The 19,467-nt window shown below is 39.6% G+C and overlaps 1 protein-coding gene and 3 pseudogenes across 1 annotated transcript; 2 read left to right on the forward strand and 2 right to left on the reverse strand.

Annotated features, from left to right (window-relative positions):
* Window positions 1-19,467, reverse strand: part of LOC124973792 (probable RNA-binding protein 19) — a 956,910-nt pseudogene that overhangs the window by 529,859 nt on the left and 407,584 nt on the right.
* LOC124973786 (sorting nexin-18-like) lies at window positions 6,142-7,290 on the reverse strand (annotated as a pseudogene).
* Window positions 14,033-15,263, forward strand: LOC124973823 (peptidyl-prolyl cis-trans isomerase FKBP8-like; annotated as a pseudogene).
* On the forward strand, window positions 16,787-19,363 carry LOC124973822 (DNA (cytosine-5)-methyltransferase 3B-like). Its single transcript, XM_047537539.1, is given in 4 exon segments — window positions 16,787-16,933; window positions 16,935-17,519; window positions 17,521-19,148; window positions 19,150-19,363. Coding segments are annotated over 4 exon segments (2,574 nt in total).

Consider the following 19,467-nt stretch of genomic DNA (forward strand, 5'->3'; position numbering starts at 1 on the left):
TCCATATTGTATTCAGATTTCTTTAGTTTTGCCAAATTTCCTTTTCTGTTCCAGGATTCCACTAAAAATATGTAGTAAGAATAAATTTTTAAAAAATTGTCACTGTAATGAGTAAATTATATAACAGTATAAACTTTTTTAAAATACAGTTTTTCTTTATTATTTGTATAATAGTGAACTACCCACTAAAAAATTAAATAAACAGCTTTATCTCTTGCAAATCATTTTTTAGGAAGTCTGATGTAAGTGAATGGATAAAAAGAGTAAGAAGCAACAAGGGAAAATATCAGGAAAGAATTATGTCAGTCCTACAGGTATTTTGTTTAAATTGTCAAATCAAGCCTATGGAAATTTTTTATAATATATGTGACTATAGACTCACTAGACTGACAAAATCAGAAAGAGTGATGTTAACTAAATGTAAAAAGGGAAAGGGGGAACTCTAATTCTCACACAGTGTTAATGAGAGTATAAAATATTTCAAGCACTATTTTGGAAAATTGCCCAGCAAGCTTTCATTTACTTAAACAACCAGACAATTTCACATTTAGGTATTTATCCAAAGCAAGTGAAAAATTATGCAAATGTAAATAGTTTAATGGCAATGCCAAGAGATACTAACATTAGCTCTAATTGGGAACACAAGAGTCCTCAACAGATATCTGGTAATATTAATAAATACACACACATACACAATTGAAAATAATTCTGCAATAAAATGTATTTGGTTCTAAATTTAATAACTGAATCTCATAAAACTATTCTCTTGAGTAAAAAACGCCAGATACGAAAAGTACATATCACGATTCTATATATGTGAAATTTTAGAAAAGAACATGTTTATGTAATCTAACAGAATCATACATAGTTGACTAAGACCAGTTGTCCAGAAATTATCTCCAAGGAAATGATGAATGTCTTATACCATAATAATGTTTGTGGTCACAGGGTTTGTAAATTTGTCAAAACATATTTAATTTTAAATTAAATGTTAGCATTTTACTGTAGTTAATTATACCCAACTAAAATTGATATAAAATATATTAATGATGTCCCAGATTTATAAGTGCCACCTTTAAGACTTTGATTAATTATAGAAAATCCAATCATAAGCAATGTTATAGTAGTATTACCTAACTCAACTGTGATGTGAGTTGCAATTTTATAATTTTCAAAATATGTAAACTCAATTGTTGATTTGCATAAGACAGATATTTTTTGATTGTAGTGGAATGTAAGAAACATAAAAGATTATTTCAGGAGCTTCTTAGTAAGGATTCCTACAATAAAATAGGGTTTATTTCCATTTTAGTCAGAAAAACAGTTCTAAGCCTTTCTACACAAGTGTTCTTGTAATCCAGAAAATTTGTCATTTCTTCAAAGTTGCTGTTCGTTACTCTGTAATTGTGGAATTTCATTTTATTTCTTAGTAAAATTGCCTCTGAATCTATTTTTTGTCTTTGCTTCTTCCACTATGGCTATCTTCTAGCACTGAAGTTATCTTCCATATTTGGTTATATACTTTACCTCTCACTTCTAAAATGTTCAAATACTTGTTTTTTTTTAATTATTATTTAATACATATTTATTGTCATTTGCTCTTTATTTACATTGCTTCACTCAATAGATTAGAATGCACACATGGAGAACTCTGGCAATTTATTATTTATATTAACATGATCATTAATTTTATTAAATATATCTTATATATAATAGACATAAAGAAATGCCCTTTATTGGTAAATTAGATGAACCCTAACCTATTTTTGAAAATTCTCAATTGTCATTTGGTTACTAACATTATGTTGAACTGATTTCACTTTAGAATACTCAGAAGGTTTGGTTTACATTTCTTGAGCTACTAATTGAGGTATAGTGACACAAACACAGAGTTAGAAGCACAGAGATAAAACATAAATGCTCCTTTTAAAATGTTATATACATAAAATAATTGAAAGGAAATTGTATTTAGTCAAGCTAATGTGATATTTGAATGTCTTGTGGAGAAATTTTTCAGTTAGAAAATTTCACATTTTCAATTGATATGGAACATATGACTAGGAAGCACCCTAAATATTTTGTAAAGGTTTTTAAAGGATTTCTATTTATATTACATATACAACATCATAGAAGCAAATTACTCTTTTCCTCTTACCTTGTATGATTTTATTTCGATGCAAATCCTATTTCTTTAGCGTCTCATCTTCCTGGTCACTCTCTAACAGCTCTTCTAAGTCTTGAGGATTTACAATTTCTCCCATCCATGGAGGGAAGATAAACTGAAATGAAACATTGGAAGTAGGCTGATCCCACAAAATGGCAAGCATCACTTTTGATCAAGTAACAATTTATTAGCATTCTTCCTTGACAGAACTTTTCAAAACTGATGCAATAAACAAGCAAATATTCTCAGGATGGTAAATGTTATTATACCTTTAAAAAAAGTAGAAAAGAAGATTGATAGTTTGAGTCTTCAAAAGAACCAGTGAAAAATGAAATAAACACTGATTATTTTCATTATTCTGTCTCATAAGTCTTCAACTCCTTTTTTTAATAATCTATTTGTAATCAATATGAGCTCTTCTCAGTAAGGGGCAACTGTCTTTGCTGGACCACAGATATCTCAAAGCATTGTACTCTAAAGATCTGATTATTTAAGTGGTAGAACCTTAGATAAGTACATGTTTTTGGTTCATTTTAAGTCAATTAAATTCAACAAATGTCTCTCTCATCACAATATATTCAGACAATGTCAGAAGTGCTAGGGATAACCAGATAAATATGTAAATTATTGACTTTCATGGTGATAGAATGAAGATAGTGATATGAGTAAATAATTTTGATATGAAGTAGTAAGTACAGTTTTGCAAATATTTCCAAAATAGTACTGACTTAAATCAGCAAGTCAACAAGTTGATTGTAGGTATGTATACATTCAAAAAAGGGAAATTTACAAGGATCACAAAAGAGGAGTTGAATATTTCCAGATGGGAACAGAATGATATTGAGAGGTTGGTGATGAGAAAAGACGTTGATCAGGTGGCAGAGTAGCATCTGCCAAACTAGAAATATACCAGACAGTTAAGGGAACTGAAGAGTTTTAGTGATTGAAATGCACAGTATATTTCTATAACAAAAGCAAAATAGGCAAAAGAGAAATTAGGGAGTATATTGCATTTATTATTAAGCATTTATTATTGCATTTATTATTAAGAATTTATTATTAAGCAGTAGGAACCACAGAGAAGATTGAACAAATAATGTCAACTAAGATGGGAGTAACACGATGATGTTTACATTTTAGAATAATCTCAGTGGCTATAATGCTGAAGATGGGTTACAGAATGTAAGAACCATGGATGAGGGGCTCAGAGTAGAGTTTACTATATTTTAGCAGAAAGATGAAAGAAATTTGTATTTTCATTACCAGTTAGCAGGTGCTGTTATTTAGAGTCACCAAAGTTGAAAAACCAGTAGAACTTAATGACCTCCTACATGGTAGGAGGAGGAAGGGAGAACTAGGTGTGTGGAATTTGTGGTTTGAGACAAAAAATTCTTGCATAGTTAATTCAAAATATGGTTCTATAAAGATGAGCAAATTGAGAAGTACGATTTGATGTATGTTTGATTTGGGACCTGGAATCTATATATTAAAAAACATTTGATAATCAACACTTAGGATTTACCATGCATCCATAGATGAAATGTTTGAAGGATTTATTCAATCTGACATTATTAGTGTATTAGCCTCCAGATTCCTTAATGTAAAATGTTACATTTTAAGTAAGCAAACTACTTTTTTGTTGAATTATTAGTGCTGTCTAAAGAGGATATTTAAATGATTATATCAAGCAAGATTTTATTGTCTATTTTTAATATTTAATCTTTCCTTTTAATATTTATGGAAAACAATTTAATAATAATAAATTGCATTCATTCTCCATAATTTGTGAGCCATTTTTAGCTAAATTATCTAAGGTTGGGAATAAAATTAAAAGTTAACTTTTAGAAAGCCTGATTAAAGGGTAAAAAGTGAGAAATTTGTTTCCATTAAAGACGTAAGTATTAGTATCTAAAGTTTGATATTGGTACGGTTTTCTCACCTTCTTTCCAAGAAGAAATTATGATAATGTCTATGAATGCAGAAAGTGCTGATTGCACTAGACTAAATTTTGACGTTGAAAGGCTTATATAAAAATGCACTGATCAATGCTGCTATTTTAAAAAGCAGAACTACAGGAAGCAGTTGCTTATATTTGACATGGCCATGCTTTCATTGACCATAATATTAACACCTTATTGAGCTGACAAAGTTAAGGAAAGGTTGAATTCCCTTCACTGTCACTTCATTCAGCTGGAGACAATTGTTTAATTAAAATTATTTTGAGTTTTCTTTATGTGAATCCTTGAATTATATTCTCATCTGAAATAGAGTAAACTTCTGCTCCCTGACCCACTTCAAGAAATAACCCACTTCAAGAAAAATAACCTTCCTATTACTATGTGAAGAGAAAGGAAAACCTCTTTTCTTAATAAATTCTTTAAAGAAACAGACCACATCATTAGTTTGTCAAAAGACTGAAAATGTTTTATTCTTTGTATGATACATTGTTTTAAGTAACCCATGCTATAACAATAAACAAGTAGAAAAATAAATATTTGACTTGATAAAAACATTTAATATCTATGAATCGTATTATATATTTTATAAACATTAAGCTTCAGTAAGTGAAAATAGGACTATGAAAAGCAACAGTGGTATGAGCTGATACTATTATGGGTGTGATTACCTAGTTCTTTTAAGATTGAAAGCTGGTAAGTGCCCTCTTTTTATATAGATCCGAGGCATGTGAGGCACTGGGTCCATTCACATTCGAGATCTTCCTGAAGTAAAGCTTAATTCTACAGGCATCTTGAGGTGCCTTTATTATCCCAATTACAAGCAATAGAAAATGAGCTTCATTGGTTTTCCTTTAATACTTTACCTAGCATCAAAACATTGTAACTCAAACAGGGGTGGCTTTTATTTCTCAAAATCTGTTATTTTTTCTTAATAAGTAAATATATATATATATATATATATATACATACATATATATATGAAAAAAATATATATAGTCCTCGGAGAAATTAAATAGCAAGTAGAATATGTAGGCACTATTCTCCATCTCTGGGAAAGGACACAAATTAGACATTTTCTTTTGACCCAGAAATATATAAACATATATTTAAAATGTGTTCTTAGTTTTATAACTGAAGTAACTCAACTTACATTCATATGCATATGTGCTGATTATTTTTTACCTTTCTTCTCCATAAAATCAGGCCTGTAGTTTTTCTAGATACCAGCAAGAAAGATGGACTGGTATAGAATAAGTGAATTTCCTTAGATTTCTCTTCCCCATAATCACCCACACAATTTTCCAAGGCATCCTGTCTTCTCTTTAACAAAAGCACATGTGATCAAGCAAAAAGGATACAGAAATCCTACACTGAGAAAATAAGTTCATTAGAGTTCCAAAGACAGCAGCAGCATTAGTTTTCTAGCTTCTATGAGAATTTTCAAATGGAAAAAAAAAGACAAAAAACAAAACAAAGCAAAAAGTCAAAATTGTAAGATATTCCCGATTGTTGAGCAATGTCTCTATGCCTGTAAGGCTGTGTTTTCAAGAAAATGTAAATATGAGTAACCAGCAAATAAAATGAACAATATGTTTCTTTGTCATAGAAAAGGCACCAAAATATAGTCAATTTTAAATACCCCTATAACCCTCCCATTTTCTTTCTACTCTAAGCCTCTAGAGAAGTACATACTTAGGTATTAATTTTTTCTTTTTACTTGAATAAATTTTTTTTTCCCAGAACATCATGGCAGGAGTGTGCACTGGAGGAAAACAGCTAGGAACATGGAACAAGGACACAGAGAGAAGAGAGACGTTGCAGACAAGGGTCACACTATAAATCCCAAAGGCACACCCCCAGAGATCCACTTCTTCTGGCCAAACATTTTCTGCCTTGATTTACCACCTAATTAATCCCTCTCAAGAGATTAATGCACTGATTAGGTCAGAGCATTTACAACCCAATCATTTCAACTCTAAATATTCTTGATTTTCTCACACATGAGTTTTTTGGGACATCTCAGGTCAGGAAGTGCTAGAAGACATCACATTGTGTCAGCACTGGGTGGCTGGCCATATGGTTCATCCACCAGATCAGGTCTTTTCTGCATTGGAGAGGAAGTCCTCTTCCAAGCAGTCAGTGTCCTGCTTCTGCGGAAGGTGTGGCACAGAGATGACAGGAAATTTCTCAGTCAGGCAAGCATACAGCCAAAGTACTTGTAGTGTTGGTGCACCAGCATCTGCATATGCATGGGTACCAGCTTGTAGGAGATGTAGCTCTTCCTACCCTTGAACTTGGTCTGCTTGGTGGGTTCCTCCATGGTGCACAGGAAGGGGTAGGACATTTCCTGCACTTAGGGCTGTAGGTCCCTAGCACCATGCATACATTATCCATATTCATCATGAAGGCCTCTCTTCCTGACTTGAGAAGTGGAGAAGCGGTTGCAGTTGTCATTCACCATGGCTGAGCTGTTGGCTTCTGAATGGTAATACCACAGAGATGCAGATCTACCTTCAGATCAGAAACAAGTTCCAGCACATGGACAAGCAGTAGCGGTCAGCCCCGCTGCAACCCGCGAACACTGAGCCCTCGTCAGAGTAGGCTTCAATGCCCAGCGCACCAGGCTTGTAGGCCACCATGGAACTGTCCTCCCATTCATCATCCCAGTCATCTTAGCTACCCTGGCTGGCATGGTAACCACTGCAGAACTGCTGAGGTGAAGGCTGCAGGACACACCTGTCTTACAGAAAGCTGGAGCAGGGCAGCTGGAAAGTGCTTGGCGGCAGTTCCTGCTGCAGCTGCAACAGCTGCTGGAAGGCTTTGCTCAGCAACTTGAAGTAGGCGGGGCTGGGGGGGTGGGTTGTGGCGCAGAGAGCAAGGACTGGAAGCCACTAGGCGGCACGTTAGCATAGCAAGCTGGGGCGCTGGGGCAGCCACCTCCTGCTGGGCCAAGCTTGGGCGCTTGGATCACGTACTCATAAGAGGCCTGGAAGAGGCCGTCGCAGCGATTGTTGACGCCCTTGAGCCAGCCCTTGATATCCTGCTTGCTGCACAGGCTCTGTACCTCCTGCTCCAGCAGCAATATCTCCCCGAGTTCTCTGACCTCAAGTGATATAGCGCCAGGGAGCGCAGCAGCGTGGCCCTGACGCCCCGGCAGGAGGTCTCCATACAGGCGCCTGGAACCCAGCCTGCCCAAGGGATTCTCCTTGTTACCTTCGCCCTGGCACAGGGACTAGAGCCCTGAAGGTCGCACGCAACTCCCCTCACCTGCCCGCTGGTCGCGCCCTCTGTGCCGCTCTGCTGGTGGCCCTGACTGTTGTGCAGGGCCGCCACCAGCATAGGACCATTATTTATCATTCTTAAAGTACTTTATTTTGTTGACTAAAACTTTCAGAAGAATTTTAAAAGTAGACAATTTTTTTTTCAAATTCATTTGAAATACCTCAGGTTTTTTTTTATCATGAAAAATGTAGATTAACATGTATTTATATAAATAATATAAAGAAATCTCAGGTGTACTTTATAAGTCTTCCCATAATAAGAGCATACACAGGTGCTGGGGGTGTAACTCAGTGGTAGAGTGCTTACCTAGCATGGATGAGACACTGGGTTGGATCCTTGGAACCACATAAAAAAACAAACATAGAAAGGTTAAATTCTTAAAGACAAAAAAAAAAAAAAAAAAAAGAACATGACACAGAATTATGGAGTAGAGTCACAACTAGGATACTGACTTCGACACCATATACTGATCTTAGTTTCCTCAATTTTACCAACACACATTTATGCACATCTATGTAAATGTGTATGTGTATTTAGCTCTTTATGTTTCCCATGTGTCTGTTTTGTCTACTACCATAGATACCATTCTGAAAAGTTTCATCACCACAGATCCCTCTTTTGCTCTCATTTTATAACCTCAAACACCTCCCTCCCAGTCCCCTCCCCACTTGAACTCCTACTATCAATAATCTGTTGTCCATTTCCAAAATGTTTCCATCTCAAAATGTCACATAATTGGAATTATATAGTGTATAAACTTTTGAGTTTGACTTTATGAAACAACATAATTCTACTGATGAATCTGTGTGTATTGATGTGTGTTTTTTTTATTTTTATGAGTATCCATAATATAAAGTTTCCCAATTTGCCTTATTTACCTTTCAAATATGCCTGGTTTATTTCTACTTTTTGCTATTACAAAGAAAACTGTTATGAACATTTATATGTAGTATTGGCATTTCAATGACTAAACCAAATCTGTAGATTGCTTTGGGTAATATGGCCATTTTAATAATATTAATTCTACCAATCCATGAACATTTGAGGTCTTTCCAACTTCAAATGTTTTATTTGATTCATTTTGTCAGTGTTTTTGAAATTTCCTTGTAAAGGTTTTTCTCATCCTGAGTTAAATTTATTCATGGTCATGAAAGATACTGGCTTGTAGCCTTAGTTTGGGTTGTGACCTTGTCAGCTTTTGGTCCCATGTAATTCTATCTTCATAAATTGAATTGGAAAGTGTGCTTTTTCTTGTAATTTTATGCAATAATGTGAGGATCATTGGTGTTTTTGTCAAAAGTCTGTTTAAATTCAGTAGTGAATCTAACTGAACTTGGGTTTTCTTGCTCAGTCTTTCCACTACTATTTCAGTATTAAAACATGTTAATGATCTATCATATTTTCTATGTCCTCTTATTTCAGTTTCAGTGGTTTTATGTGTCCAATGTTTGCCCATTGTTTTTCTATATTTCCCAGTTTATTGTCATATAGTCTTTAAAATATTCCTTAGTGATCTTTTAAATTTAATTCATGTTTAATTTGTTTCTTCTGCTCCATCTTTATTTTTATTTATTTGTGCCTTCAACTTTGCTTTTGGTTAGTTAGCTAAAGGTCTTACAATTTTGATTATCCTTTTAAAGAACCAACTCTTAGCTTCATTAATCACTGTTTTTTAGTCACCATTTAATTTATGTCTATTCTGAGCCTTTCTATTTATTCCCATTTATTTGGGGTTTGACTTGTTCTTTTTGTAGTGAAAAATTTAGTTGCATCATGAGGTTATCTATGTGAGGGTATTTTTTTAAAGTAATCATTCTTTCTGTAAAATTTTATATTAGGCTATTTTGCTGTGTCTCACAGTTTTAAGTGTGTTTTGTTTCCATTTTATTTAATTCAAGGAAATTTTTCATCCTCCTCAGTATTTTTGGAATGTTAGTATGGAGTTGTAAAATTTTCAAAAGAAAAATATAAATATGGGAACTTGTCAGAACAGCTGGGAGAAGCTGCAGAGCCTTGGTCCCCACCCTTGGAAGCACAGGAAAAGGCCATGGATGAGGCTTCATTGAGGAGGCTGTAGGTCACCTGTGTCCTCTAGAGCCCTCCTTTTTTCCCATGTTTCCCCAGTTCTCCAACCCAAGAAAATTCTTGTGAGAAGTTGACCATGGTGAGAAGGACAGTTCCCTTGGGGTCACCGGGGTTGAGAGCTCAAGCTGCTCCTCCAAAAGTCGAAGAAGACAAACAACCTGCTTTTCAAGCTACTCCTGACTGGGTACTCTGGACTGGGGATACCTGCATCCTTTTTTGGATGATACATGCAATACTACCTTTATTTCCACCACAGGAATGGATTTAAGATCACAACAGTAGAGTTACAAGGAAAGAATATCAAACTACAGATATGGGATATAACAGGCCAGGAGCGATTTTACACCATCACAATATACTACTACAGAGGAGCAATGGACATGACACCATCAATCGTAAACATTTTGAAAAAATCAGCAAATTCTTAGAAACATAGACAGACGAGCATAACAATGAAGATATGGAAAGAATGTTACTAGGAAACAAGTGTGATATGGACAGTAAAAGAGTTGTACCTAAAGGCAAAGGAGAATAGATCATAAGGGAGCATGGCATTAGAGTTTTTTGAGACTAGTGGAAAAGTCAAAATAAACATGGAAAGGCATTCCTCTATTAGTTGAAGGTATCCTTCTAAAAATCCTGGTAAAGTAGCCCAGCAGTGAAAATGTAGATATCAGCAGTGGAGGAGGTGGGACAGGCTGGAAGAGCAAAGGTTGCTAAACATTCTCCTGTTCTGCCCTTGCTATCCACCACCTGTTTCTCCTCTTGCTGCAAAATAAACCACTATGTCCATTTAAACAGATTTTTATTCTCATCATAACTATACAATTCACCTATTTTATTTGTTCTTTCATCTGTGACTGCTTGATGAATACTTTATAATTTTCTTCAAACAAAAAATGTATAGAAAAGTCAAGTATGTGACCTCATTTTTTATTGTACTTGCTCAGCTCACCACCACGTTTCAGTTGTATTATAGTCCAGTTCTTAACTACATTAAAACTTACAGCAATCATGTCAAGTATTCTACAAATTGTGTAAAACTTAGACTTAACACTTTTTTTTGTACAAGAGAGGAATTTTCTGTCATGCATAACGTGCTTGAGTTCCTGTAATCTATAGGCACGTGATAGCAAAAGAAAAACGAAAGCTGGGAAAACACTCATTTTCACCTTACATTTGTAAATGGGGTTAATTTAATCCTGTACCTTATGTGGAAAGGAACTTTTTTGGTTTCACCTTTTTTGTTTTGGTGGAAGAATGTGCTGTAGACATAATATAAACCATTACAATGTTTGTGGTTTACTTAGGTATAATTCAAAGTGTTGTTAATTGAGGACAAAGGGTATTGCAGAAATGACAACTTTGGTTTACTGAATCTCATTTTGAGTGGTCTTGTTATTTCAAATTGTTCCCATCTCTAGATCTCCTTGGCCTCTTATTTCACTGTGTCTCCTCTTCCTGTATGGTGCTTTATTGGCTTTTCCTCCCCCACCACCTCATGGTATGAGTTATTTTAAAATGAAAGGGGGAAACTAGTAAGTTTGTCAAGTTTAACATAAAGCACTGATATAACTTGCTAACTAAACTGAAAGATAAATTCTGCCTAATATCAAATATCACTTAACTGCTTTCTTCCTTTCATATATATTGTTCCCTAAAACCTCTGTCCCATATTCTTTCATTGACTGTTTTACTTCTATGTACCTCTGATTCCCTTTGTTCTTTTCCTATCTGTCCATTGAGTTTATGAAATGGAAGATTTTAATGCATGCTCTAGTGTTTGGATGGTGTTGTGGTTTGTCTTTCTACTTACATGTATATCCTATTCACTTTCTTAGAATAACTCTCGATCTAAATTTGAGCAGTCTCCATTTTGGCAACTACTCTGGCGTTTGGCACCCCAGTAAAGATTCTTTTAAAAAAGTGGGAAACAAAGAGTGTATTTTCTTAACATGTTTTGCCAAATGTGTTGGCCTCCGAGGAACACTTTTTCTGTCTTAAGTTGTCCTTACCCTAAGATGTAGTAATATTTTAGAATATTATTAATTTTAAGTCCTATGGTCACACCCTCTTAGAAATCTTGAACAAACATGGATTTTGAAAAAGGACAACAAAGTCTTCCCATGTAAATATAAGACCTCTAGCTATTTCTAACCCTGTTCATTCTTCAATTCATATTTCTTGTTATTCATTGATTATCATTATGATAGGGTAGGTTTAGTTTGCTATGCTGTTAGCATCCTAAGGTGATACCTTTGTTGAAGTAATTGTGATTAGGATAATTCAATTCAAGCATGTCTGAGTTTAGGACAGAAGCTTCCATTGAAAATTCTTTTTGTGTTGTGACACACATTTTAATGAGTTTTTGGCTTACATGAACAAAAACATAGGGATTTATCTACATTGAAAATTCATGAATTTTCAAATAGTGCCAACAATTTCATATGTCATGCTGGATTTGTTCTTAGGTTTTCCCCTCATTTGACTTTATAATTAAAGTCAGTAGTTAGTAGTAAAAAGCAGCACTGGCAAATAATCCATAATATTCCAATAAAAATAATGAAATGCTGTCAAGCTTTTTTGGAAAAGTTTTATGTTAAACCTATTGTTGTTAGGTTAATGTATTGTTTGCTTCCCTTTATCTGGAATGTGTCATAGTGTTTTTGCATTTAACCCTCTTTAATCTTTATTCAATTCATTGACTTAAAGTTTGAGAGCTAAACACTGGGATTTTGGGGTAACAGACTGACTATTGTTTGCATAATTATATTTGGCATTGTACAGAGAAAGGATATGAATACCTTTAGTTAAATCTGCACTTTATAAATATCAAAAAAGAGAAATGATGTACAAATTAATTTTTGTATAATCTGTTTGAAACAAGAGTTCTGTTTGCTTAATATTAGGACTTTTCCCCTTTTCTGTAAGTCTCTTGGGATCCTATGGAGAAGCTGTTCTTATTAAACACCAAACATTTAAGTCCATTCTCTGGTACTAGCTATTAATTTGGTTTCACATTCTACTTAAAATTTAAATACACTAAAAATATTTTTAAGAAAAAGAAAAGTGCAAACACAAATTAATCATGCTTTATTTGACTGCATCTTATTTAGAAAGCTTGAACATTTCAAATCCCATTAAAACTCTCCAAAAGAATATAAAGAATAAGAAAAAATTATGTAGCAATATCCACTCATCAAACAGCAGTCCAGTATTTTGAGATGCACATTATATTTTATAGATACTCAACTCATATCTGCTATCAATGTAATATGGTTATGTTTTTACAAACATGAGAAGCTGTTAACAATATACCACTTATTTTATTGATGTCATGGTGCATAGAAAAATAACTCTGACATGCTATCAATTTAATTTTATCTATGCTCCTCCAAAATGGTGAACTTCATGATATTTAGACAGCATAATAAACAATCACATCCAGTTGTATACATGTCAGCCAACATCAGAACACAGGGCAAGGTAAAGTTGAAATGTGACAAACTCCTTTATGTATATTTGTTGAGCAAAGGAGGAAGGTAATTTGAAAAAGAGAGGCAGAAATTATTAAAACGAATTTTTTTAGTAATATTTTTACTTTTTCTTATTTTCCTGGCTATAATTTCAAAAACTACTGCCTGTTTTCTGATCTGTGGACTTCTGTAGAGTAAGTATCTTTATCCAAATGTAAAGGAAATCATAGCCAGTCGACACACCAAAATTCATAGGATACCCATTAGCCTCTTCAACACTAACATATATAGCTTCACAGTAGCATGTATAAAATGTTCAACAGTACCAACTACTAAATCAGTGTCAGTGGATAAAGTACAGTCATCCTTAAAGATACAGCTCCCCATTAATAGAAAGTTGCACCAATTTTCCTCAGTTTTAGCCAAGTGAACCCACTCTATCAATTATAAAAGTAACTGTTTCAACCTGAAGAAAGTTTGATCATAAACAGACTCAAAAGGGTCAGCTGAAAAACTGAGTACTGTGGTCATGATACTTTTTAATATAACCAGCATTTGCCCATTAAATGTTTAAAGACAATGTAAAATGGAAATATCTTTTTAAAATAAGGAATTGTAAATGATCCCAGCAACAGGAAGTTTTACTTCTCATCAAATATAAATTGGGTATATTTATTTAGAAAGTCCTTGTTATCAAGTTGATTTTCAAAACATTATTGTGAACAAAGAGTATCTTTCCTTTAAAAATAAAACATCAACAAACTTCCCTGAAAAGGGTCTTATCAACTGTTAATGAAGGTAGAGTTTTAAAAATGCAGCGATTATATTTATAAAATATTCAAAACAAATTCTAGAGCAGAAATAAATCCAAATGAAAATGAAAACATTCCTACAAAAGAGTTTTCAACAAGAATAAATCTTCTTTTTTTTTTTTCTTATGGGTACCTAGGTTTTCCAGTTAAGTAAATTATCCAATAAAGATTTACTGACTTGGGGGCAGGCAGGGGGGCACAGGACCTCAGGCGGGGTCCTGGAGCGGGAGGGCCAGTTCCCACTCCCCCAGCAGTATGGCATCCTGTGCTGAGCCCTTGAAACCCACTGTCCCACCGCCTTGTGATGTCCCACCTCTTGAAGATTTCAAGGTGCTGGATGGGGTTGAGGATGCAGAAGGTGAGGAAGAAGAGGAGGAAGAGGAGGAGGATGACCTGAGTGAGCTGCCACCTCTCAGGGCATGGGACAGTCCCCTCTGGAGGAGGCTGAGCAGCCTGGGGCTCTGGCCCAAGAGTTCCTGGCAACCATGGAGCCTGAGCCTGCTCAAGCCCCGGCTCCAGAAGAGTGGCTGGACATCCTGGCGAATGGGCTGTTGAGAAAGAAGACACTGGTCCCAGGCCTACCTGGCTCAAGCCTACCAGCCAAGGGGCAGGTGGTCACCGTGCAGTTGCAGATGTCACTGGAAAATGGCATGCAGGTACAGGAGGAGGAGGAGCTGGTGTTCACCTTGGGCAACTGCAAAGTCATCCAGGCCCTGGACCTCAGTGTCCCACTCATGAATGTGGGTGAGATGGCCGTGGTCACTGCTGACTCCAAGTACTGCTACGGCCCCCAGGGCAGCAGGTGCTCCTACATCCCCCCCACTGGGGCCAGTGCCTGGAGGTCACCCTGAAGACAGCCGTGGATGGGCGTGACCTGGAGATGCTGACAGGACAGGAGCAGGTGGCCCTGACCAACCAGAAGCGGGAGTGTGGTAACGTCCACTACCAGGAAGAGACTTCCTACTGGCCACCAATTCCTACGACCTTGCCATGAAGGCCATCACGTCCAGCGCCAAATTGGACATGACTTTTGAGGAGGAGGAGCAGCTCCTGCAGCTGAAGACGAAGTGTCTGAATGACCTGGCAGCCTCAAAGCTGAAGCTGGACCATTACCACACCGCCCTGCGCTCCTGCAGCCTGGTGCTGGAGCACCAGCCGACAACATCAAGGTGCTCTTCCGGAAGGGCAAGGTGCTGGCTCAGCAAGGTGAATACAGTGAGGCCATTCCCATCCTGAGGGCAGCCCTGAAGCTGGAACCTTCCAACAAGATGATCCTCGTGCAGCTGTCCAAGCTGGTGAAGAAACACACGGCTCAACGCAGCACAGAGAAGGCCCTCTACCAGAAAATGCTGGGCAACCCCAGCCGCTGCCAGCCAAGTGTACCAGCAAGAGCACCTGGTCCATCCCTTGGAAGTGGCTATTCGGGACAACTGCTGTTGCTCTGGGGGACATGGCACTCTCTGTGGTCATCGCTGCGAGGAACTGAGGGACCCGGTGGCCGCCACCCCTCTGCACACCGTGGACCCCACCCTGCACTCCTAACTCCCGGCTTCCTGTCCACTGTCCTCTGTGGCCTGGCTCCCTCTGGATTGGGGGCAGTCAGGATCGGGGGTCACGAAGCCCAGAAAGCAGGAGGGACTGAGACCCCCTAGGAGGAAAGTGGGGTGCAGCCCAGGGAAGGGGCCCTCATTCCTCCACCCAACTCTCACCCTTTCCTCACCACCCGGCAGGTCAGGGCTCACGCCTGGCCTCAGTATCTCCTCCTCAGTAGACCTGGGGCAGCCCACCCAGTCCCCCCTGACTGCCAGCCCTTCCGACCCTACCTGCCGCCCCTCTGTCCAGGCTCCCCACAGTGAAATAAAGCCTCCCACCCCACAAAAAAAGAAAGAAAGAAAAAAGATTTGCTGACTCAATTGAAACCAATTAACTTTAAAATTCATTACATTTCACTGATTAGCAATGAATACATTGTATTAGTAAACATGGTAGCTGTTCAGAAGCAAAAAGAACACATTAATATTTTTTCATTTCTGCCTTTAGTGTTTTCACTGAAGGAACAAAGCAAAGCTCCCCAAAGAATCTGCTGAGTCAAGTGAAAAGAAAATAAAAGCAGCTTAAAATGGATAAAATGCACCTTGAAATTTATTTCTAAGATGAAGAACCAAAAGTGAAACATTTTAAAAAGCAAAAGGAATGTGAATTCAAATCAATTGGGAAAGAAATTCCAGCTACTTTATAAAAGTTGATCTTCACAGCTTAGCAAAATTTTTGACTAAAAATATCACACCAATTTACATTAATTTTCTATTCTTTTCCAAAAATGCCCTCTTAAAAAAAGTGCATCCAAAACTCAGCAATTCCATTCTCCCTCAAATTTTCTGATACCTTTCATGCCACTCCTCTAAAGTTTTCCAAATAGATTCAACTTCCTACTGTAGAGAATGTAAAAAGAGAGCCCACAGAATGGGAGAATATCTCTACCATATGCACCTCAAATAGAGCACTTATCTCCACATTTTTCTTATCCAATCTCTTTGGGTTATTCATCTTGGAAATAAATTTCAAGGTGCATTGTATGCATTTTAATATAAAGAACTCAAAAAACTTACACCAAAACACAAATAATCCAGTCAATAAATGGGTTAAGGAACTGAACAGAAACTTCACAGAAGAAATACAACTGATCGACCCTCCGCCGCAGCCCGGTCCAGCCCGCGCCGCTCCCTCGCAGCTGCCGCCCCCTACCCGGCCGCCGCAGCCCGCGTGGACGCTCCATTCCGGGCGCCCCCTGACGACGGCACCAGCCCACTGGCGGGTGGGCGAGCGGGCGGCAGCGCCCGGCCGGCAGCGCTGGGGTTAAGTGGCTCAAGTAAACGTAGCTCAGTCATCAGCGCCAGAGATTCGCTAGCCGAGCACCCTGCGCGGCCGCCCACCGGCCTCCCGCCAGCCGGTCCCGACCCGCGGCGCCACCACCGAGCCGCACCTGAGCCAGCCCCGCGGCAGGAAACAATGAAGGGGGACACCAGACACCTCAGTGAAGAGGAGGGCGCCAGCGGGAGGGAGGACTCCATCATCATCATCAACGGGGCCTGCAGTGACCAGTCCTCTGACTCCAAGGACGCCCCCTCTCCCCCCATCCTGGAGGCCATCTGCACCCCCGGAGATCAGAGGACTCAGCAGATCCAGCTCCCGCCTGTCCAAGAGGGAAGTCTCCAGCCTGCTCAGTTACACTTAGGATCTGACAAGAGAAGGAGATGGTGAGGAAGATGGGGACGGCTCTGACACTCCTGTGATGCCACAACTGTTCCAGGAAACCAGGACGCGGTCTGAAAGCCCAGCGGTCCGAAACCGAAATAGCAGTGCCTCCAGTCGAGAGAGGTACAGGCCCTCCCCACGTTCCACCTGAGGCCGCCAGGGCCGCAGTCACGTGGACGAGTCTCCCGTGGAGTTCCCGGCTACCAGGTCCTTAAGGCAGCGGCGGGCAACAGCATCGGCAGGTACGCCGTGGCCATCTCCGTCCAGTCCTTACCTCACCATCGACCTCACCGATGACAACGTGACCCCACAGAGCAGCAGTACCCCCTATGCTGGCCTGACTGAGGACAGCCAGCAGGAGAACACAGAGTCCCCCCAGGTGGATGCAGAGGGGAGAGATGCAGACAACAGGGAATATCAGGATGGGAAGGAGTTTGGAATAGGGGACCTGGTGTGGAGAAAGATCAAGGGCTTCTCTTGGTGGCCTGCTTGCTATGGTGGTTTCCTGGAAAGCTACCTCCACGCACCAGGCCATGTGTTGCATGCAATGGGTCCAGTGGTTTGGAGATGGCAAGTTCTCTGAGGTCTCTGCAGACAAACTGGTGGCCTTGGGGCTGTTCAGTCAGCATTTTAACCTGGCCACCTTCAATAAACTGGTGTCATACAGGAAGGCCATGTACCATGCCCTGGAGAAAGCCAGGGTGCAAGCTGGCAAGACCTTCCCCAGCAGGCCTGGAGACTCATTGGAAGACCAGCTGAAGCCCATGCTGGAGTGGGCCCATGGGGGCTTCAAGCCCACTGGGATCGAGGGCCTCAAACCCAACAGCAAGCAACCAGTGGTTAATAAAGCAAAGGTGTGTCGTGCAGGCAGTAGGAACTTAGAATCAAGGAAATACGAGAACAAGAGTCGAAGACGCACAGCTGATGACTCTGCCACCTCCGACTACTGTCCCCCAACCAAGCGCCTGAAGACCAACTGTTATAACAATGGTAAAGACCGCAGAGAGGAAGATCAGAGCCAAGAACAAATGGCTTCTGATGTCACCAATAACAAGGCCAGTCTCGAAGATAGCTGTTTGTCCTGTGGTAGGAAAAACCCTGTGTCCTTCCACCCTCTCTTTGAGGGTGGTCTCTGCCAGACCTGCCGGGATCGCTTCCTCAAGCTGTTCTACATGTACGATGATGATGGTTATCAGTCCTATTGCACCGTGTGCTGCGAGGGCCATGAGCTGCTTCTCTGCAGCAACACGAGCTGTTGCCGGTGCTTCTGTGTGGAGTGCTTGGAAGTGCTGGTGGGCACAGGCACAGCTGCGGATGCCAAGCTTCAGGAGCCCTGGAGCTGCTACATGTGTCTCCCCCAGCGCTGCCACAGGGTCCTGCGGTGCAAGAAGGACTGGAATGTGTGCCTGCAGGCCTTCTTCACCAGTGACATGGGGCTTGAATACGAGGCCCCCAAGGTGTACCCTGCGATTCCCGCAGCCAAATGGTGTCCCATTAGAGTTCGGTCACTGTTCGATGGAAATGCCACAGGTTACTTGGTTCTCAAAGAGTTGGGCATTAAAGTGGAGAAGTATGTCACCTCTGAAGTGTGTGAAGAATCCATTGCTGTTGGAACCATTAAACATGAGGGAAATATCAAATATGTGAATGACGTCAGGAATATCACCAAGAAAAACACTGAAGAGTGGAATCCATTTGATTTGGTGATTGGCGGAAGCCCATACAATGACCTATCAAATTTGAATCCAACCCAAAAAGGCCTGCATGAGGACACTGGCAGACTCTTCTTCGAATTCTACCACCTGCTCAATTACTCGCGCCCCAAAGAGGGGGATGACTGGCCGTTCTTTTGGATGTTTGAGAATGTTGTAGCCATGAAGGTCGGCGACAAGAGGGACATCTCACGGTTCCTGGAGTGCAACCCCGTGATGATTGACGCCATCAAAGTGTCTGCTGCGCACAGGGCCCGATACTTCTGGGGAAACCTACCAGGGATGAACAGGCCTGTGATAGCATCAAAGAATGATAAACTTGAGCTGCAGGACTGCTTGGAATTCAGTAGGACAGCAAAGTTAAAGAAAGTGCAGATAATAACCACCAAGTCCAACTCGATCAAACGGGAAAAAAAAACTTCTCCCCATTGTCATGAATGGCAAAGAAGATGTTCTGTGCTGCACTGAGCTCGAGAGGATCTTCGGATTTCCTGTACACTACACGGATATGTCCAACATGGGCCGTGGTGCCCGCCAGAAGCAGCTCGGGAGGTCCTGGAGCGTGCCGGTCATCAGACACCTCTTCGCCCCCTTGAAGGACTACTTTGCATGTGAATAGTTCTACCCTGGCCTGCTGGGGCACTGCGGTGCCTGGGACAGAGCCAGGATCCAGAAAGCACCCTGATCCCTAACAGGCACCCCAACCAACTCTGCCCTCTCAGC

The sequence above is a fragment of the Sciurus carolinensis genome, unplaced genomic scaffold (genome assembly GCF_902686445.1).
Source record: "Sciurus carolinensis unplaced genomic scaffold, mSciCar1.2, whole genome shotgun sequence".
Taxonomy (NCBI): Eukaryota; Metazoa; Chordata; class Mammalia; order Rodentia; family Sciuridae; genus Sciurus; species Sciurus carolinensis.